This window comes from Morchella importuna, assembly GCF_003444635.1.
Source record: "Morchella importuna strain M04M26 chromosome Unknown Morimp01GS043, whole genome shotgun sequence".
Classification (NCBI taxonomy): domain Eukaryota; kingdom Fungi; phylum Ascomycota; class Pezizomycetes; order Pezizales; family Morchellaceae; genus Morchella; species Morchella importuna.
Window position 1 is genome coordinate 258,747 of NW_025763440.1, and position 21,405 is coordinate 280,151.

At 46.5% G+C, this 21,405-nt stretch overlaps 8 protein-coding genes across 8 annotated transcripts; 3 read left to right on the forward strand and 5 right to left on the reverse strand.

Moving 5' to 3' along the window:
- Positions 1–867: 867 nt before the first annotated feature.
- On the reverse strand, positions 868–3,362 carry LAJ45_10228 (uncharacterized protein; the record flags this gene model as incomplete). Its single annotated transcript, XM_046119756.1, has 2 exons — positions 868–2,508; positions 2,562–3,362. 2 exons carry the CDS (start codon positions 3,360–3,362, stop codon positions 868–870), a joined length of 2,442 nt encoding a protein of 813 aa, XP_045967055.1.
- Positions 3,363–5,604: 2,242 nt separating this feature from the next.
- Positions 5,605–7,245, reverse strand: LAJ45_10229 (uncharacterized protein; the record flags this gene model as incomplete). The annotated part of the gene is made up of 4 exons (XM_046119757.1): positions 5,605–5,700; positions 5,761–6,578; positions 6,703–6,877; positions 6,997–7,245. The coding sequence occupies 4 exons, from the start codon at positions 7,243–7,245 to the stop codon at positions 5,605–5,607; spliced, it is 1,338 nt and encodes a 445-aa protein (XP_045967056.1).
- Positions 7,246–7,412: 167 nt separating this feature from the next.
- Positions 7,413–10,194, forward strand: LAJ45_10230 (uncharacterized protein; the record flags this gene model as incomplete). The annotated part of the gene is made up of 9 exons (XM_046119758.1): positions 7,413–7,420; positions 7,815–7,824; positions 7,890–7,914; positions 8,057–8,073; positions 8,130–8,189; positions 8,244–8,492; positions 8,558–9,212; positions 9,259–9,734; positions 9,793–10,194. 9 exons carry the CDS (start codon positions 7,413–7,415, stop codon positions 10,192–10,194), a joined length of 1,902 nt encoding a protein of 633 aa, XP_045967057.1.
- Positions 10,195–11,481: 1,287 nt separating this feature from the next.
- LAJ45_10231 (uncharacterized protein) lies at positions 11,482–12,216 on the reverse strand (the record flags this gene model as incomplete). Its single annotated transcript, XM_046119759.1, has 1 exon — positions 11,482–12,216. One exon carries the CDS (start codon positions 12,214–12,216, stop codon positions 11,482–11,484), a length of 735 nt encoding a protein of 244 aa, XP_045967058.1.
- Positions 12,217–13,971: 1,755 nt separating this feature from the next.
- LAJ45_10232 (uncharacterized protein) lies at positions 13,972–14,707 on the forward strand (the record flags this gene model as incomplete). Its single annotated transcript, XM_046119760.1, has 2 exons — positions 13,972–14,002; positions 14,070–14,707. 2 exons carry the CDS (start codon positions 13,972–13,974, stop codon positions 14,705–14,707), a joined length of 669 nt encoding a protein of 222 aa, XP_045967059.1.
- An 87-nt stretch (positions 14,708–14,794) lies between these two features.
- Positions 14,795–16,123, reverse strand: LAJ45_10233 (uncharacterized protein; the record flags this gene model as incomplete). The annotated part of the gene is made up of 7 exons (XM_046119761.1): positions 14,795–14,945; positions 15,112–15,227; positions 15,307–15,389; positions 15,452–15,550; positions 15,620–15,689; positions 15,751–15,902; positions 15,982–16,123. 7 exons carry the CDS (start codon positions 16,121–16,123, stop codon positions 14,795–14,797), a joined length of 813 nt encoding a protein of 270 aa, XP_045967060.1.
- A 530-nt stretch (positions 16,124–16,653) lies between these two features.
- LAJ45_10234 (uncharacterized protein) lies at positions 16,654–20,246 on the reverse strand (the record flags this gene model as incomplete). The annotated part of the gene is made up of 9 exons (XM_046119762.1): positions 16,654–16,745; positions 16,819–16,998; positions 17,058–17,268; positions 17,321–18,109; positions 18,170–19,237; positions 19,291–19,473; positions 19,539–19,813; positions 19,894–19,978; positions 20,070–20,246. The coding sequence occupies 9 exons, from the start codon at positions 20,244–20,246 to the stop codon at positions 16,654–16,656; spliced, it is 3,060 nt and encodes a 1,019-aa protein (XP_045967061.1).
- A 121-nt stretch (positions 20,247–20,367) lies between these two features.
- Positions 20,368–21,153, forward strand: LAJ45_10235 (uncharacterized protein; the record flags this gene model as incomplete). Its single annotated transcript, XM_046119763.1, has 3 exons — positions 20,368–20,699; positions 20,768–20,874; positions 20,969–21,153. The coding sequence occupies 3 exons, from the start codon at positions 20,368–20,370 to the stop codon at positions 21,151–21,153; spliced, it is 624 nt and encodes a 207-aa protein (XP_045967062.1).
- Positions 21,154–21,405: the final 252 nt, after the last annotated feature.

A 21,405-nucleotide genomic window follows, 5' to 3' on the forward strand; every position in this document is an offset into this window, starting at 1 on the left:
TTCTGTAGCTATTCCGGCAAACATAGTATTGCACGTGCGACGTTTTAGGAATGTTTTAATGAGTGACTCCTGTCCTAATCCGGAGCCTTGTCGCCAAATAGGCTAACAAAGGCCTAGCTTCCATTTCAGGTTGATGCTAGTTTCTTTCCCATGTAACGTTTTATCACGCCCAATCATTTGAGATCACTCGCCTCCCATTTCTAGGCCAAGAAGACAATCTGTTCAGTGGATCGGCTCATACCCTCCTTAATTCACCACTCAGTACCCCTAGCACCACCCAGGACCCAATCGTTCACATCTAGGTTAGATGATAAATAAAGCACATGTACTCTATGTATGTACGTAGGCACATTCACGGAATTGCCTTTCTAGGTTGAGTGGCGCGCTCACAATACCACTATGTTCATGATCAAGTACCAGATCCTGACCAGCTGCAACCACCATAAAAGATATTGAACTTATCTGGATAGCGCAAGACCGCATATATTTAGCGAAAGCCTCAGCCAGGAAGTAAGAGCGCGCTCGCTCCATAGATTCAATGTAGATGTTATACTACGAGTGACAGTTCATGTAAATACAGGTAAGTTATCAAACACGATTAATGACATCAAAAACACCGGCTAACAAATGCCAACAACTTTTAATGACGTTCAATATACTCCTCCAAACCAACTACATAGTTAAGTTAATAAATACACCGGCTAACACCCTTTCAAAAGAATCAAGAAAGAACCATAACAAACACAAACCCGGAAGAGGGTATTTAATAGAAATTGAAAAAAAGGGAATGAAAAAATGAAAAAATAAATAGCTAATAACAGACTCCCACCCAGCTGCAACCCGCCAGGGGTCCCTATTAGTTTCAATTCAAGACACAATGGCCTTTAGTACTTTCTGCCTTACGCCCTTGATTTCTCGCTCCTTGTCTTTGACCTTCTTCTCCAGTTCTGCTACTCGCTTCTTCAGGTCTTCCACACTCTCACTACTGCCTGAGTCGTCAAACCCTTCCAGACCGTCCAATTCCTTCAGTCCATTGTCATCGTCATCTCCCAACGTGCTCAGGCCACTATTGATTCGGCCAAATCCCGTGGGCCCCAATGTCACCACCTGCGAAAACTCCCCCTTCACAGGTCCTAACATGACACACCACCTAACATCATATCGAACCCCACCATCGTCCAAGTCATCGTCATCTCCCAACAGATCATCGATATCAGCTCTCCTCTCTCCACCAAGCTTGGTAATCCGCAACTCCCTACAACCTCCCTCGCCCGTAGGGTCATCTCCGCACCCCATGATCGTTGCTATAGCCCTCTCCTCGGCTTCCCCTGAGTCTGGCCATGACCGCCGTAAACCGGCAACAACGCGCTCCGCGATCTTCTTTGACTCTTCAACCCCGAGTAGTGCACCATCCGCCTGGAGTAACGCAACCGAAAACTTGCGCTCGACGTCTTCAAGGCCCAGGCTGGACACACCAGAGGTGTTATAGCTTGTACCGTTGTCTTCACGACCAAGGGGACTCTTTGCACGTTTCCAGGGGATGCCGTTGCCATTGATATGTGGATGTGGCGTGATTGCGCTTGACGGGGATGCCATGCTGATATGGCCACCTGTACGTGCCGGAACAGTTAAATGTAGCTGCTGCGGGCGGAATGTGTACTGATGTGGTGGAGCATGGGTTGCAATTGGCGTTGACATTGGTGTAGACGTTATACCAGATCCGCCGGGACTAAGATCAATTGTGTGGCCCTTCCCTGTCGGGTTTGCGGGGAACGTTGAGAACGGACCATCACGGACTGAGCGGTTGCTTGGAGGGCGCCCACGAAGCTTGCCAGTGAGTGGGTTTCCAGAGGATGGCCATGCGGAGGAGACAGCAGGCCCGTGACGGCGACGAGAGCGCGGTTTGGAGCCAGATGCGGGGGTAGTAGGGGTTGGGACTTCATCAATAGGGGTTTGGTTGCCCTCGTTGGAGGTTAGGATTGTTATTGGCGGGTGCGCTGTAGATGGGGTTGTTCCTTCTCGTGGAAAGGCGCGCCAGCGGAATTGCTGTCCCGCACCAGAGGCACTGGCCCCTCCCCCGCTAAGAACTGATTGGGTGGCCGCCGCCCATGGGTCCGACTCGTCGAGATACCTGTTCATTTCGTCCGCACCGCCGGCAGAAGAAACAGCAGACTGTGGGTGAGGCGGAAAGAGAGCAGTACTGAAATCAATTGCGCTGTTAGGGTCTGCGGTTGAGGGAGTTGGTGTCTCAAGATGTGGTCTTTTTGGATCTGGTATGTCCTTATCAGTCCCATCATCATCTTTGTCGTCTGTCTTCCGGCGACCGCGTTTGGGGCGAGTTTCGGGATGAAGAGCACGGAGGGCAAGATCTTCTTCGAGAGGCACGCCATCACGCATCTGGTCTTGCGTTGGTGAGGATGTATGGTGCGGTATTTGTTGGTAGTAGGTATGTGGCTTATTTAGGATGTATTCGAAGAACGCATCTATATGCATTGCGTGCATCCACCGCTGGTCTGTATATTAGAATCGAATTCCTAAACGAAAAGGAACTGAAATTGTACCTTCAATCTAACAGCATACTGCTGTACCTTCTGCGCACTCTGGTCCGCAGTCCTCTCTACCCCCAATTCTGTCGCCAGTTTCGTCCATGTCTTAATTTCCTTGCCCTCAAACTTCTCAATCAATTGCAGCAGATGATGTACGTTGAACACCTTCCCATCGCTCTTTGGCGGCTGCCGGAATGCCTTCCGTAGTTCTGTAGTATCGCAGTTCAGCGGCACCGAAGGGTTACAGTAGAGGATGAACGAGACATAAGCATCATCCAATGTCTCATCTGTAACCGTCCGGTCTGGCAAGCTCCGATCGGTCGGCGTGAATGCTGGAAGTATCTTTGGTGGGGGAGGTACAGGACTCGAAGATGCAAATCTCGCACCCCCGTGGTCTTCTAGTGGGAATTGAGTCGCGCAGCGCGCGATGTCGGTATACATTTGCCGCGGGGTCTGCTGGGTCACGAAGTGATTCTGCTGCTGGACGAGCTGTTGTTGTTGTTGCTGCTGCTGCTGTTGCTGCTGCTGGTGGTTATGATGCTGAAGCTGCTGTGGATCAGCGCCGCCATGGGTATCTGGCGGGGGAGGAGTGTCAAGAGTAGGGTCTATAGAGATTTGTCCCTGCTGTTGCCCAGATTGACGGCCGAAGGTGAAATTAGGAGTAGTATTTACGTTTTGCGCGTGGTCGTTAATGAAGCCTGTTTCATCGACAGAATCGTCATCTTCCTCATCTTCCTCTTCTTCCTCTAACTCCTCTTCTTCCTCCTCTTCCTCTTCTTCGTCGCCGAGCGAGTTTGGGTATTGCTCTGTGTCCATTCCGTCGAGATTCGTGAACAAAAGAGACTGAGCTCTTACTTCAGAATTAGATTCCGCCAGATCTGGGGAGGCGCGCGCGGGCGGCCAAGTCCTTGATTCTAAATATGGAGGTGGTTTATTTATTGATCGACCTTTCCCTTCTCAGGTGCAGGCTCCGGGGTTAGCTATGCAGGGCGCGGCGGTGTCACGAATTTGAAGGTCGGGGAAGCGAGTAGTGGTGGGTCGTGCGTGGTGAGGTGACCTGGCTGCAGGGTCTTCTTGCGAAGGGGGCTCTTTCGCGCGAGAGATTCGTCTGCCATTCACAAATGGGAACATTTAGCATAGTTGTGAGGAGGGGAGGGGGCGAAAGAAAGGGGTGTACGAGAAAGGGGTATTGGAGGGGGTTAGAGTTATTTCGAGATGAAGCTTCAGACTTGATCAGCGAAAGGTAAGGAAGAAGAGAAGGCGAAGCAGTCAACAATAGATGGGCCAACAAGCTTAAGACCAATAAGAGTATTATCATAATTGTACAGTACAGGTACGACACACAGCAGTAATAAGAAGAGCTTGAATTAATGGGGATCGATCTCGGAGGTGCCTCCCATAATTTTCAATATAGGTAAAGTAATAGCAGAGAAAGCTATGCATACATACATCGCAATTATTTGTTGTGTTGTATAAAGCCCCAGCTAGAATATCTAGATGGCTCTTTTCTGCATGGTGGTGAAGCAGCTAGGTACGGCTCTATTATTCCCCCACTTGTGAATTTTGTCTGGAAGTTAAGCGTAGCAAAATGAGCTTGAAAGGGTCAATCTTGGATCGAATCGACTTAGGGAAAAGATGGATAAAAAAGAACTTACCCTGCCACCCCTTATATAATCTATCTTAGCAGCACTCGTTTGTAGGTAGCATGAGTGTGGTGGGCGTTTAAGGTGTTCCTTCCAGCTTCCCCTTACAGTTGACTGTGCTTGCTCTAAATATGGCAACAAGAGTGCATACAAGTAGGTTGTATTCTGTTTTGCTTTAATGCATCTGCAGGAAATACGAGAATGCCATCGTGACTGCCTGCTTGCCTTTCTTAGATCTGGTTCCGCGAGAGTCCTTCCGATCGATGTCTATCGCTGCGATGCCCATTGTTTCCTCGTTGTCGCTGGTTCGTTATGTGCCGGCATTGGCTGTTGTCGCCGGCCGGGTTCACAACTTGTGGAAGCGCACCGGTCGTCTCGGCCCGATACCGATTTCACTGAGGCTCTGGGGGTGTCTGCAATCATTTGATTGTGTCCGAGTGAGTTGTGGTGATAAAGAGCTCCAGCTATCATTACGATTTGAATCAGAGACCAAAAGACTGGCCCCGAGGAACAAAACTGAGGCTTTTGAGGTTTGGACATTCTTCAAGCAAGTACTATGTAGTAACTCATGCATGACATCTGATTCGTCATGCACTCTTACTAACCAGTGCCGTGCCTCAAAGTTTTATGTAGCAACTATGATTGATACCAATACTTAACCATGCTATTGTAATATGGCCAACAGGTCAAGACTTATTCACTCAAAACTCACCAATAAGCTCTGCGCTCGGTAATAACGCATTAATCGTGATTACGAGGCTTCATATCAGCCGGTGTACGTACGCAAGGACAAAATCACAAGGCTAGAAATGTTGCTGCCGCAACGACCGCGACATTACAACTACCGTATTCAAAATTTAGAGTCCTAACCTAGGTTCGATTCGGAACTCTCTACGCTGCTTATTGAACGGATTAGTATACATACAATCGTGCGTTAAGATCGTGCCTAAGTAGTGTATGCAGGTCCAGTAAATTTAAAGTGAACAGGCAACCAATTTCAAAGATGGAGGTTTACCTGAACTATGCGTATGCCTACAATGATGTTATTAACAATTGAATGAATTTGATCTGTTGAGAACTACACACGATTAGAGTACTGGGACGAGCCGAAGATATCCTTTCCAGATCCTCCAAGGTTTCTGGTATAAAAATACACTGGGTCGTCTTTTTTTTTTTTTTTTTTTGTTCTTGGTGTGGTTACGGGTACGCAAAACACAGCATAAAATGGCAGGCAGACAAGCAAGCAGAATCACGATTTCAGAACACCCACCAGGAACGAATAAAGAAAAACAGAAAAGAGAAGAAGAGAAAACTTTACACATTTTGAAATACACCTATCCTATGACACAGCTAAGTCACCATCTATCTTTATTGTTTGCATCAGATAAAACACTCCCCCTCGCACAAAGGTTCCTCTAAACCTTCAATCCAAGCTCCTCCGCATATGGCAACATATGCACGTCTCCGACAGCAGCGTATGTAGCCTTTCCGCCAAGAATGCTCTTGACAGCCTATCACATGATATATTAGCGCAACCCACAAAAAAAATGGTCAAAAGCCTAAAAACATACCTTCTTCACAGCATCCAATGTGACACCTTCCAAACCCTTAACAGTGTCCGCCACCTGTGGCGCACTCCCACTAGCAATAACAGCCTGTCCAATAACCTCCAAACCGATAGACCTGTCCTCAATAGCCGCAAGGACATCGTACTTCGCCTGGGCAATAGCCTTCTTGACATCCTCCGCCTTGACATTAGCCAACTCGTTGATCGCCTTAACCGCCGCGGTTCCAGCCGACTTCAACGCTGATGCGGGTCCAGAGATTGTGATGTGGAGGAGACCGGCGTCGGTGTAGGCGGAGTGCTTGGCCACAGCAGATACGCCTTGAATCCCAGCAGTGGTCTGAGAAAGCAGTGAAGATCCGGTGCTCCACTTGATGGTGGACTGTCCACCCAAGAGATAGGCAAGGACAGTGTACTCCGGCTGGAACTTGGGGGCGCCAGCACTGCCAGGGAAGGCGATGGTAAGGGCGTTTCCTACAGGAGTGTAGACACGATTCTCACCTCCGTAGTACTTAGCGGGGGTGGTGGAAGGACCGTTGCCGGCGGGGACATCAGCGAGGAACTCCTTAGTCCACTTCTCAAGGGCAGCTTGGGGCGCTCCAGAAGCGACAATAGCGATGTTGCCGCGAGTGTACACAGAGGCGGCGTATGATGGAACGGTGACATCGTTGAGGTACTTCTTGGTCAGGGCAACGGTGGGTGACCCAAGACCATTGTGGAAAGCGACGTTGTGAGCATTCTCAAGCGCAATGCTTGAAGCGGTGTGGGCATGGTTATGGAGCTCGTATGAGATCGTCTCGGACACTTCTTCGTCGAATTCGTGGGCTGTGGGGGCGTGTTAGATTGATATGCATATTCAAATATGTCATTCCCTCAGAAAAACATGCTCTGGAGGGCAAGATTGGATCTCCTTGGGTAAATCATGTTCCGGAGGGCGTGAGTGACATACGAGTGTATTTGGTCTTTGTAAGGACTTCCCCGAGGGCCTCAACAAAGTATGGGAGGTCATCTCTCAAGAAATTTGCTCGGAGGACAATGTTCTCCTTGGACAGAGAGGAAGACAGAGTACCACCGAGAAGCTCGGATTCACGCTGGAGACGCAACGAGGAACGTTTTGTGGTGCTCTGTTGAGATAATCCGTCAGCGATGTGCCCATCGACCCATGCATCCGTCCACCCGTGTTGTATCCATCATCAACCTATGCCACAAATACCCCGCCGGGCATTTTCGGGTCCATCCATACCTTGAAAGCAAACTTTTCCAAAGCGTGAGCAACACCCGGGGCACTCTCGTACCTGCTTCCACCGCGAGCAACAATAGCAAGGCTCGTAGTAGGGCCGCCGTCGTCCCTGCTGGTAACCTTAATCCCGGTGGCATCGGCGACCGAGTAGTGGAACGGGTTTGCGACGGCAGCAGCCATTCCACGGCGCTGGTTAGAGACTGCTGAGAGCCATTGGGGGGTGCCCCGAGAGATTGTAGTCCGGGCGAACATAGCGAGTGATGCGGGGGATGTGTGGAGGGGAGAGGAGTTGAGTAGCCGGTGGATGGTGGATGGCAGACAAAATAAGACTCGAGTTGGGGGAGTCGGGAGTCGGTCGACGAATTAGATGCGGGCCATTGATCATTTTCCCGAGAGTGGGGACTGATTGTACGCACGGTATGGAGGGGTGCCCTGTAAAACAGCGTAGAAACGATCCCTCCAGCACTGGTGGGGCTCTTCAATCACATGACTTAGATCAAGGTCACGTGCAGAGAGATTCGCCAAACAAAAAAAAGTCCCCACCATGACTGCGCAATAATCAGAATAATCCCACTTCCTTCAATTGAGCGCACGTCCTTTACATCACCGCAAGATACTGTGTGACACGTCCAAGGACCGCCCCCAAAAGTAACAGGCAAAACAGATAATATCTGACCACCGTCCTGCTCGAAATAGACAGACCCAGCAGCTCCCACTACACTACATTATTCTCAATCGGAGATATTTCACGCGCACAGTGCTGTACGTATTACGAGGCTATACGGGTGTTCATATCCCCATATATATTACAATACTATTAGAGATAATACGGTCAGTTCTACTCGTAAGCAACATTGAAATCAAAGCATACAGCATTAACTCACAGCTGCACGTAGGCCTGCGCAGCAATCAGAGCCATACGTATACTACATACAGCATCGCGCTGTATAATTCACCACGCCTCTCGACCTCTTACGAATGACTCACAACAATACACCAACGCCATAGCACCCCTCTATCTCCCAACCCAGATCCTAACTACAGCTAAAACCCCAAACTCAAGTCTATGAAATGTCGCAAGTAAGCGTACGCACCTACAACTCATTTGGGACATACACTAACACCATAACTTCTAGCAACATGCTGCCGAACTTTGTGCCCTTCTTGTAAACGACATTTATGGTGAAGTCTCCTCCGTATGTAATTCCCCTCTCTTATCCACTAGAAATTAAAACCAACATACACTACAGAAAGTCGTCTCGATCCTGCTACAGCTCGGCCGCCTGCCAATACCACAGATATGTTCTCACATAAAGCTCGGTCCCAAGATCGTCAAGCAGACTCTTGTAGTGCTTATACAACAGCACTTAGTTACCCATTACACACATTCCGAAAACCATAGGGATATAGTGTACTATGAGACAAATTGGATGCAGATCTATGAGCTGCTTCACGCTGGTAGGATCATCCGTGCTATGGAGAGTAGATATGGGAATGATGTATGCGCCCTGCCCTTATTCTTATTACACGTGCCCTTTGACAAAACGCCTATCTAACTAATCAGGGAGCATTGGTCATCAGTAATATGTTGCAACTCGGGCATGCCCGGGTCTCTGACTTCCTCAGCGCCTATGGAACCTCCACTAAAAATGCCGGTCAAGACGCTGAAGATACCACCACATCGGTCGAAACACTGAAATCCATTATTACCGAAATGGTCGCGTCACGTTTCCTGATTAAAGTGCAAGAGCACCACATGAACCCGCCAACAGACACAATCAACGCAATGCGCAAATCGCTCACAGCCCAGTTGCGTAAGAACTTCACCGTGGAGACCCGCCTTGTAAAGGAGGTCGACCGGCAGATTGCGATCAAAATGGCGGAGTTCGCAGATGGGGATACTAGTGCACACGCTGGAATGAAGCGAAAACTGGCGACATCGGCCAAGGGAAAGGTCAAGAAAAGGGCAAAGGTCAGTATGTACGACCAGGAAGTCGAAGAGGAGGAGTGGGAGGTTGATGAAGAGGTGGTTCTGAGGGTCAACCATGAAAAGTTCCTGGTTTTATTCAGAAATCAGGAGTTGGTCTCACTAGCGGAAAAGAGACTAGGGAGGACGACTTCTCTAGTATATAGACAGTTTTTAGAGAAGTTAGAACCGAAATATCTGCGGTGCCATGTTATTGGAGACGATGATGAAGAGGAGGATAATCCTAAAAAGAGTGGGTCTGCCGAATCAGGTACATTAGATTAAGCTAATTTTAGTAGGAATTAAATTATCTGTACTTGAGTTGTCAAAGACCTTCGATTTTTCTATCGAGCTCGATAACTCAATAGCAGCACCGCCAAAAGAGGTTTCGAGAGGTCGTAAACGCTCTTTAGAAGATTCAGATGATGAGTCACCCAAACACCTCAATGGCAACGCCGAGGATGAGGACGAAGATGAGGAAGAAGACGAATGGGCCGACCACGAGGAAATTGATGATGCAGACCCAGAGGCCTTAAAAAAGAAGAAGCGGATGGCAATTATAAAGCAGCACCTCCAACTCCTTGCCGAAGATTCCTTCAAGTTTTTAAAACACGAAAGCACCCGGGGTATGGGCGAATGGAGCATCAATTACAAGGAACTTGGAAAATTAATAAAGCAACTTGAGGTTGAAAAGGTAGTAGAAGAAAGATTTGGTAGTATGGGAACCCGGCTGCTGAGGATCGTCAAAGATAAAGGCAAACTTGATGAAAAGCAGGTTTGTTCCACCATTATCCTTTTCTCGCCTTTCATCTACTCACAATTCATATATTTAGATCGCAAACATAGCCCTCCTAAAACAAAAAGAAATTCGTGCGACTCTCTCTGGCCTCCACGAAGCCGGTCATCTGGAACTCCAGGAAGTACCCAAAACAGCAACACCACAGGTTTCCAGGATGTTTTTCTTGTGGTTTTATGATTTTGAGAGAGCCAAAAACGCTCTCATTGGAGATGTGTATAAGGCTATGGCTAGGTGTATCCAGCGCACCAACACCGAGCGTGATAAACGTAAAAGCTTATTAGAGAAATGGGAGCGTACGGATGTACAGGCGAACCAAGAAGAGTATTTGACAACAGGGGAAAAAAGGGAGTTGGAAATCTGGAGCACAAGGGAGGAAAAGTTATTGGCGCAGTTGATGAGACTGGATAGGATTGTCATGGTCATGAGGGACTTCTGAGTCACGTGAACTATCGCCGAGTGATATATCGTGACGAAGAATCCCTTTTTTTTTTTTTGACATTTCCTCTAGAGCGCAGAGAACCTTCTATATCTACATAGTTATTACTAACTTGTAAACTTGTATAATTAATAGCGTGTAAAAATAGTCGAAACCTCTTGTACTAGGCTTTTGATCAGTGTTCTTAGTCTGCAAAATGATTAGGTGCTGCCGGTTGCGTGCTAGAGCCGGTACTGGTCTTCAGGGGGGGTTTTTTTTTTTTTTTTTGTCTAATTCATTAATTGCATGCAACCTTACAGTTATGGCAAGTCTTCAGGGGGTTACATACCTAGGTAACTTGCAAAAGTTGTTTCCGTTACAACAATGTATCCACCGATGGCTTAGCCATAACATTTAGGAGCCTTTAAGTGTACCAACGTTGACAGTGTTCCATTTAAGACGAGAAGGCTCTTTGTGAACCCGTCTCATTGGGCGGGAGCTTTTGATGATTGCGGGTGTGTATATGACCCGTCAAATCTTTCGGACTGTCAAAGGCAAGTGGTTTTGAGTCCACTGATCTCACGTGGCGCCACAGTTATCATGTCATTAGGTATGATGTTTCCAATCCTACAATTAAATGACTATAGCCCTACTTAGAACTTGCAGTGATAAAGTTATGAGGTTAAGTGGGCAAGGCGCGATATGCGAAATGGTGAGAGGGAAAGGTGCGCTCAACCGAACACCACTAGTCCTGTTTGCATATGAGATGATCAGTAGAGAGGCATTTCTATTGGCCAGAATAGTCTGTGTACCACAGTCGATAGAAGCACATTTGAATCGACAAATAACTACTCCCGTATGGGAGAGAATACCGAATTGATATCAAAAAGACAAACACTGACAGAATTGAATATTGAGTCTTGAATATGTATATATCAACCTTGAACTCCCAGATACACCTCCAGGAGAGCAAAACTACCCTTTCATGATTCATGAAACACAACTAGTACCACACGGGCCCTGAGCTTGAGGATGACATCTCTAATATCAGGTCAAAGGTCTTTTTAACAGAAACTTTAATGACTTTGTATAGACGTAGCCAGAACGTATGAGGATAAAGGAAAGGAAAAGAAAAACATAAAATAAATAGGCGAAGACACACTAGCGACTAGGGGCACGGTACTCTCTGCGGCCTGTCCTCTGGCCCATCAGCTATCTGTCCTCATGTCACTCCCACCCCAGTGAATCAACCTGCCTGCCTCATATCATTTAATAGTACAAGAACTAATAAACAATACTTTTAGTGATTTATAAATTAGTGCCGATATTACTGTGCTTTTGGCTTCTAGGCTTCATGAGTTGGTGTTCTACCCCCTCTATATCAAATAGAGCTACCGCTTCGAGACTCTCTGCACTATCTCCTAACCAGATAATATCCCTGATTATCTCCTCCATTACCTCTAATGCTGGATTGCCGGCGGGGCCTTCCTTCGCGTCCATCGGCTTCGGTGTCTTCTTCTGCTTCTCCGCCAGTGCCGATTGGTGTTGTTCTCCTACACCGCCCGGAATTTCTATTGTATCATATATGTCTATTTCCAAGGAGATACTACATGTATTATAAGTCGTATTATCACTACCTCCAGGGTTAGTGTATTCCGGTTTAAAGGTGCGGCTGCGCTCGGAGCCTGTAATGGTATCCATCATACTGTCTCTATCCGACGGGTTTGTCCTAATATTCTGCTGGATCGTTCTTACCATTGGCTCGTGATCATCTACTCCATGGGCCCCTTGAGGGTTTGAACCCACGCGACTGACATTTTTAACCATCTTCGGTAACGCTTGTCCCTGTTTCGAAAGATATCTTTCAGCTTCTCGTGGAGTAATCTCAATGACACGCCCCTCCACATGGGTCGTGTATGCTTTCAACTTTTCCACGTTAACCTTCGTGCGTGCACTACAGTCATCTAGATCTTCCAAGCAATAATCATCTAGAATAGATATCTTTTCATTCAATCGATCTAAGAATTGCCTCTTCTCTGCCATCACTTCTAGGCTTAAAGGATATCGATATCGGTGCATAGCATCCTTTATGTCTCGAGGTTCGTGGCTCTTGCATGTAACAGCCCAGAACAATGATTTGCCGGATATGTCCTTCCAGATCGTGACAGCATGTTGGTGTGGTTGAATCCATTCCGAATTTGCTTTATTCTCAACTGCGGCGGGAAAGATATACCGGGTGCACGAGGAAGTATACGCACCCTCTCGTGGCTTGATTGGCCGTACTTTTTCCTGTGGTTTCGGAGATTCTTTTTTCCTCTTCTTATCATCGGGATCGGGGAAGTCGATACGGGATTTGATCTTCTTATATCTCACGTGTTCTCTGAAGCCATCAAAAAGGATAGGGTTGGTTTCGCACCCCGCATAACACGGGCCTAACTTAAATGCCACGGTTTAGACTTTCGACTAGAGAAGGCTTTAAAAAGCAACGGATGAATGAATAAAACACCCACTATATATCTTTCATGGCCCCATTGTCCGCGTGGGAACGGTCCGCTTGCGGAACTTTGATTCATTTACGGTCGAACGATAAGAGGTGATATTCTTAGATCCGGAATTAAGTATATGCAATAGGAGAGAGCCTTATATGTCGTGCGTTACAAGCGTTCTTTATAAGGAAGGTATTGGGGGACCGGATCATGTTATGTCGCATACGTACTTATTTATACTTGATCAAGCAAGAAGCGCCGACGTTGCGTAAAGATGGCGATCCTCGTGGCGTGTAAGTATTAAACGCCACGTATCTAGCTCTAGCTCTAGTACTATTATTAAAATTGATGTAAAATAGCCCATTTTATATTCACACTACATGTCCTTACATGGAGTCTACTAGACGCGATGTATGTACATAAGAAACCAAGGCTTCTAAGTTGAGCACGCATTCCGCGGTTGGTCGGCGCGCGCCTGTGGCAGGGATGGAATTACTGTGAGTCACTGCGCTGTCGAAGAAGCCCCGTTTTGTTTCTATGGACAGAAAGTGTGGTTTATGAGCCGGGTCGAGCTGGCTCAGCCCTTGGAGAAATAAGATTCTAGAACTCGGGACGGTTGTCAATGATTGAGACAACAGGTTTTCTTCTACCAAGTGGGCGTTGTTATTGGGATCCGGAAAAGTAGTGAGCTAGAACAATAAAATAATTGAAATTAGCCCCCATCTCCCCTCCCCATAACCCCATAGCCCCTTGGTTATATTTTTAAGCTCGACCCTTGGGGGAAAAGAATGACTCAAGCTCGCTGAACAATGAGCTCGTGTGGTCTATAGAGCAAGGTAGACACATCTAATCTGAATAGAAATGTGTCAATGCCAAATAACCAGGTTCTATCGGTACGTATCAATGGATAAGTCAATAACCAAGCTCGGTTGTAGGGATTTTCTTTGGTGATCGTTTACCGAGTGATAATTTATGGTTCTCGCTAGTTGATGTATCTACCCCAAACCGTTAGTAATGGTGTTATGCTCTCGATTTTGCAGTTAAAAATATAAATGTAGCTAGGAGTTTGACCGATTTCACTACAGTATACTGTAGTCCGCGCGGTAGTATTTATCTAGTTAACAACTACTCCATCAAAAAAGGTTAGGCGTTACGATGCCAAGCTGCGTTTTGGATTTGTAAGCGATTGGCCATTAAAACATCGGTATCTGAGCGAAGTCCTCCAACTTTATCACAAACATCCTATCCATATCGCAAGCGTCAAATTTGTCAAGGAATATTCCCCGTGGCTTTAAAAAAATCTGCAATCAACATGACTCGATTCTCCATAGACATCGTTTCTGGTAAGTAGTCTTTTAAAGCTTTAATCTAGCAGATATAACTTTTAACTGACTCTAAATCTCAATCAAGATACGGTGTGTCCTTGGTGTTATGTTGGCTACAGGAAGCTCAACAGGGCCATCACCGAGTTCTCTGCCTCCAATCCGGGCCACACATTCGATATCACCTGGAAACCATACTATCTCAACCCCGACTCTCCCAAAGTTGGCATTGACAAGACCGAGTTCTATTACTCCAAGTTCGGTGCAGAGCGAGTAGTCCCAATGTTCCAGCGTCTTTCGGCCATCGGCGAGGCCGAAGGAATCCACTTCAAGTTCGGAGGAAAGACCGGAAATACACGTGATTCTCATAGACTCATTCAAATGGCGAAGGAGAAGGGCCTACAAACAAGGATGGTAGAGGAGCTTTTTGCTGCCTATTTTGAAAATGAGAAGGATATTACCTCCTTCAAAACTCTGTTAGATGCTGCCAAGAAGGCTGGTTTGGAGGAGGATGAAGTTAAGGGATGGCTAGGGTCTGATGCGGGTGGTGACATCGTTGACAAGGAAGTCCATGTGGCACAACGCCATGGTATTTCAGGTGTTCCCAACTTCACCATAAACGGGAGGTACGAGATTGGCGGGGCACAAGACCCTAGAGAATTCATTGCGGTTTTCAAAGGCTTGGCTGATGCAAGTACTCCCGCTACTACGGGCATGACATGCTAAATGTGTAATTTATTTTCTCGTGTACTGGGGACTGCTAAGCTTAGATACAATAAAGTTGCTTGATACTCATATGCATTCAAAGAAGCACTAACAGACATCTTCGATTTCGGTATCATCATTGATATGAACACCTAAGTCTGTCTTCAGAGTCCTGGTGAAGAGCTCGAGGAGAACTTCAAAGCAGATCTTTGAGAGTGCAGGGTCATATCTTCCTTTGGACTCCTCGTCCCGAATGAAGCTAACCAAGTATTGCCAGTTAGAATAGAACCCTAATAATGCTACCTTGAGCAGCGCCAAATCCTTTTTTGGGATTCAATATTGTTACTGAGCAAGAGAGTGCTGTATAACCTTATCGGATCCCAAAATAGATTTCGGCCTTACTACAGATATGACAGGATACATACGCATGTTGAGCCCAGGTAAACTCATAGAAGCTGAACTTGGTCCCTGCCTCATGAAGAGTCTTCCTGATCAGGTCACGACCCGCAGGTGGGACATGATTATCCATTTTCCCAAAGATCTAGTACACCAGCCAACTGTCAGTATAAATGTGCTTGAGAGACCACCGAAATTGTAAGTATAGGCTTGAATTAACGTACCATCGCCAACTCGCCCTTTATTTCTGGGATCCTTGCCAAAGAATCATCCTTTTTGTTCAATCCAAGGGTAGAACTGTGTATATCTTTTGTTTGCCAAGATAATTAGAAAACGCCGTCATTATGTTAGAGCTTGTAGGAAACTTGCCTGTAGCAAAGTAGCAAACAGCGCTGGAAACTCTGGGGTCAAGAGCACATCTGAATGCCAGATGACCACCGAGACACATCCCAGTAGTCCCAATCTTGCCTGTTCATTGGCCAACTATTAATTTCACTCGTTTATATATACTACACCCCCGATCTCACAGATAGATACCTGTGCAAGTTTTTAGTCCCAATAAGTAGTCAACAGTCAGTTTTGCGTCCTCGTCGTACGAAGCGACAGTCTAAATAGCATCTGCATTAGATGGATTTTCAAAACCGTTGACAATTGGTTGTTATAGTCACCTTCTTGATCTTGTACTCGTTTCCCTTATCGGTTCCCGGAACATCGTAGGCCAAGGCAGCAGGACCCTCAAAATCGTGGTATACACTGGGTGCAGCACAGATGTACCCCTGCCCAGCAATTTGCCTCGCGAACCTCGATACCGGCCCAGTAACTGTTATACTGAAATCAGAAATTGGGAAATAATTGGGTCATGTCACAACCCATAATGTGCAATGCGCGGGTTTCTTTACCTTGGTAGATCTCACTCCACACCACGACACCAGGGAATTTTGCATTGGGGTATCCAGAAATAACTGGGTGAAACAAGAAGACTCTCATCTTCGTACCCCCAGATGTTTCGATATCGACGTGAGATTCAGTGATTAGCACCATTTTGGGTGAGCAAGTGATGGATGGTGACGGAATGTTTCAACGGTCTGTCCCACAAGATGAGATTGGATGAACAAGTGCGGGAACCAAGGATGTCTTGTTTCTCCAGAAAAATGTGGGGTACGGCTAGTGACCTGACCCCGCTTTATATATATCTAGCCTTGGCACCCCTAAATCCATGGATCCAATATCCTCAATGTCATACGTTCCATGCATACATGATATTGCGCACGTTTCTTTTTTGAGCCCTTCACCTGCTCCACAAAAACAAAAACCTTTTACCTCCGGGGGCCTAATTAAAACTACACAGATAACTAAAGGTAAAATCAGATAGGAAAAACGTGAAAGAAGCATAACAAGCTGCAGATCTTGTAGTATCATACACCCCATGTCGGACATACAAACGTTTGAAGAAGGTATTAATAAAACATAACCCTTATTCCCGCAAAAAACGTATGATACTCGATCATGGCCGTGAGTGTTAGAAAATCGCGCACCCAGAATACTAATCGATGTTGTTACAACTGCAGCGTTTACCGCTTTCGTTTCTTTGTCTTCTCTTTATCGACTAAGCCGCTCTCTTCATCTTTTCTTTTTGCATCTTCTTCTAGATCGTCCCAATCCTCTGTAACACGGGTACATACACATTAGTTTCCATTGGGCTATCATGAGTTAATCTGAATTATCTGAAATCTCACCCCCAGATTCGACGTCTGAGGCTTCGGAGCCCTCGTCCGCGCTGGCGTCATCGTCATCGAAATCACTTTCCCCTTCACTTTCTGACTCTGAACCAAAATCAGAGGCTTCAAATTCAGATTCTTCTTCGTCCTCCTCATCATCGTCGCCATCAGACTCAACCGACAAGAAATTCCAACCACCTACAAACAACCACCTATTAGCTAATTTTCTCAGTTTAGGAATAAAATTAATAATATACCATCTTTGAAAAACTGATGAGGATCTGCAAGTACAGTCTTCATGATAGTGGGCCAATTAAGGTTCAAAGGTCCCTCGGTGAAGGGAATGTTTGAAGAATCAAGCCATTCCTTGACGTTTTCAAGGGTTTCCATAGGAATTGAGTTGATATGGGAAACTGGTCGGGCATAGTCCTTGTAGACAAAGACCATGTCGAAATTTTTCAGACCAAACTAGGCATTACGTTAGAAATCGCCAATTAAATTGTGCCAATAGTTGACAAACCTGAACTCTCTCTAAGTGAGCAACTTCAATCTCGTCAAGAGTGATGACCAAGAAGGGAGGGTCAGTGAGTTGAACCAAAGCGTCTGTAGTGGGCGCGCAAAGAACGTTTGCACGGAACGGTACACCGCTAAAACCAAGCTCGCGGTAAGGGATATCAACATCCACACCATTCTCGAGCTTCTTTCCTGCTTCTGAGATCTTGTCCGCAAATGCCTTGAATTCCTTGTCCAAAGCGGCCCTTCTCCGACGTTCCTCTTGTTCTTGCTCGAACTCTTCCTCATCTCCGTATCTGTATTTACGCTTCCTATTACCAGTCTCGTCAAACTGGATATCAGTTGCTTCGCGGTAAAACTGCACATCTTTGGTTTTCTTCTTCCCAACCATAATGGGGTCCTTGAGATGGACATGAATCAACACGATAAGTTCACTCGTGCAGGGCTGGAAGAAAAGATGCTTGACGTTACTGAACAGGATATCGATACGTTGATCATTGCGAACTGGCGACTGGTAGCGGAGACCATTTTGGTGAATTTCAACTTCACCTGGCACACGCTTCCCGTCAAGGGCGGGGCGGACATAAACATCTGCAAGACGCTGAGGACGGCGGTTTCTGATCTCGATCAGATTATCCTGGGTCACAACATCTTCTAGTTCTTTACGTTCCTGCTCACGCTTAACGGCATTCTTCTTCATATCTTGAATGCTGGCACAGATCTCCGCCATCCGGTCATTATCTGTACTTCTGTACGTCAAGCTGCGCACAAAATGGGCGCCAGGATCTTCAAAGGGCTTCAACTAAAAGTAAGCGTTCTGTATTGGTAAGCACTTTCTAAGGGAATAAACACGAACCAGTTCATCCTTTCTTCCTACACCCTGTCCGGGAGAGAGGAAGTTGATACGAAGGTACGTAAAGTCACCTTCATCGTTCTTGCTAACATTCTTCAATGTCGCAATATGGAAAGGCACTGGCCTTCCAAAGATAGGAACAACAATGGTTTGACTCTTGGGATCAACAACGATTTTCAAGTCCGCACAAGCGAGGGGCAATTGGTTCTCGCGCTTATATGATTCGAAACGCTTGATAAGCTTTTTGCCCTTCCCATCTCCGACTGCCCCTCCCTGGGCGTATCGTGCTAACCCTTCCTCCTGTTTCACCTGGGCAAGTTTCTTTTGGTGTTCTCTCCTCTTTTGCTCCGCTCCTTCATCGATTTCTTTCCTTTCCCCTCGAAGCTTCGACTTCAAGACTGCGGTATTCTTTGCTGGGGCGGGCTTAGGTGCAGGCTTTTTCGCCTTAACCTTCTCCTCTGGCTCGTCTTCCTTGAAGTAAAATGCTGTCTCTTTCAAATCCTTCGGACATCCGCCAGTAAATACAATAGGGTCACCAGCCGTTACCCGAATGGTATCAGACAACAACAAACTGTAGGTTTTGCTCTTCGAATCCTGCGGCTTTGGGTTCTCTAAGTCGTGAAAGCCTAGGGTGACACAAAGTGTCATCCCATCCTTCAAAACACGAGTGCTCTTGGGGCTGATGACTAAGTTTGAGTCGCGAACCTCGATACCAATACCGGCACCGATATTTTTAAGAAAGTGCTTCTCGAGCTCAGGGTGTTTCGCTTTGATGAAGCCGATCGCTTTGCTGTAGATATCTTTGCAAACCACACCATCACGAATCTCTGAAAGGACCTTCCATTGGAGATCGACCAAAAAGCTGTAGTATTTTTCCTGCGCCTTGTTTGGGTCGATAAGAAAGGTTCTTGCAATAGTTGAGCAGTAACTCTTATATCGAAGTCCCATGGTCGACAAGATTATACCACCGTGTAATTGGTTATCGTCGGCGGCAGCGCTCGTCCTCAAATCATATTTGCCGCCGCTTTGAACTACGGGGCCTACAGTCCAGTCGAGTTGCATCGGATCAAACTATGACAGAGTTAGTTTATGAAATGTACAAACCAGCTGTATTTTATGCTCACATCAGCGCCAAGCTTCAACTCTTTTGCTTTGAAGAACTTCTCATCATCGATTTTATCCTCGATCTTTTTGCTAAGTGCAGCATGTGAGATTTTTTTTTCTTCGTCGATGATTGTCGACATCTCATCAATGAAATATCCTTTCATGATGCCAACTAGAGCTCTGGAAGAAGCGCGCATAGTTTTCTAAAGAAAATAAAGATCATGGTTAGCGCAATCCTCAAATACTCAGGTAGTGATTGGGTACATACCAACTCAGCATCATCCTTAAGAGCCAAAAAGGCTGAAAAGGCAGCGGATACGTCTACCTCCTCAACTCCCGAAGCTTCAGAAGGATAAACCTTTTTCCAGTCGTTCGCAAAAGGCCCTTGTGCTGAGTCCTTCGCAATAACCCCGACTTTCTTACCCGATTTCTTGATAACACCGGCAAGGTCCTTGAAGATCTGGGTATTTGCAGCCTCATCCTTCCCTCGCACCAGAATCTCAACAGGTATTTTACCGCCCTTCAAAGGTTCAAGATGTTTAGCTATAAGGCAACAGTAGATTAGCCCCGTCTCCTCCTAAGTATGTTTTTCAAAATTGCTTAGAAGAACCCGAGCGGCATACCTTTCTTTGGAGTTGTGACGATGTAGAACTTATCCTGTGTTAGTAAGAACAAAGTTGTAGGAAACTCGTATCCAAGAAGCCAGAACTGTAAACTACGTCAGCTTTGTTTTCATCACACAACACACCCGGTCGGGTTCGGAACGTAAAGGCTGCCAAAAGTATCAAAGGAATCATACATGCAGAGAAAGACTCTTTGAGTATGGGCCCTCTTCTGTCTTCCCTAAGATCACAACTATCGAGCTGACGCCACCAAAGACATCATTCTTCTTAGGATCCTTCCACGCCGCTACAAGGTTGCCCAGGCGTGCGTGAAAGAGCTGCTTGTCAATATTGACCTCAGCTGCATCTCCCATGGCTGATTGTGTCGTGATTTCTGCCTGCCTAAACTCCCTTTCCTGTGTCGATAAAGCTGTGGAGAAAACCAAAATAGGGGGCTATATGGTGATTGAAAAAGGGTCGTTGTGAGTGAAAGGAATGGAGGGGAGAGAGGACGGAGCGATGCCTTGGGACATTTCAAAGGGAAGTCGCGTCGGTCGCTCAGTTCAGTTCAGTGTCTTGGCAGACGCGACCCTTCTGAAATTTCCGCTGTACCGTAGCGATATCCAGAACGAGCCGCCGCCACTTTACCAACCACTATCAACGTCCCGTGAAACAACCCACCATCAACGAGACCGACAAACAAACATGCCTGTAACTGCTCTCCGCGCTGTGTCAAAGGCGCAAAATGGTGTCGGCGCATTCGTACTCCAGTGCAAGCGCCTGGACTTCCACTACTGCGATTGGGCGGGGGCCTCGAGAGGCATGAAGTAAAGATTTCTCCACCTGCATCCAAGTTCACCTCACCACTTACTAACGACTAATTTAATTCCCAAAGGTCATTTATAGCTCACAAGCTTGCAGATTTTGCAAAGGCAAACCCCCAGATTGAGATTACGGTGTCACCTAGACCCAACCAGCACCCCATAATAAGAGGCAGCTACAGTATGTTTACCTCCCCCCGCCGCTTCCTTATCATTGGACACCTCCCATCAATATCAGTTCCAACTTCCTCTAACAATTCCTGCTTTATCTATAGTCAATGGCCGAGAGAAGGTTATCTGCGTGCGAAAACTCGACCATCTACAAATCCTTCAGAAAGCCGAACTGCTACGCAACTCCTCTGGCCAGAAACTCAAGAAGTTCAGCAAGCCCGTGAAGTCTATGAACGAGGGTGTTAGAGGAATCTTTTCGCCGTACCACGGAGAGAAGCACGTTATATAAACTTTTTTTTGGGGGGGTGGGGTGAGGCGATTGTATATATCAGGCCTTCGAGCTGAATTGTACAAATTCAAAAGGCGCAATTATTGAATATATCTCTCAGCGCAACCTTTCATGTCTCACTGGATGACTGTATGGTTGGAGGGGACGATTCTTTGGGGATTGGATTATGTAAATACCCATAGCCCAAGCTAAGCCAATTGTATGTAGTTTAACTGCAGCTGGTTATTAATCCTGCATGTTTAATCAAAGGCA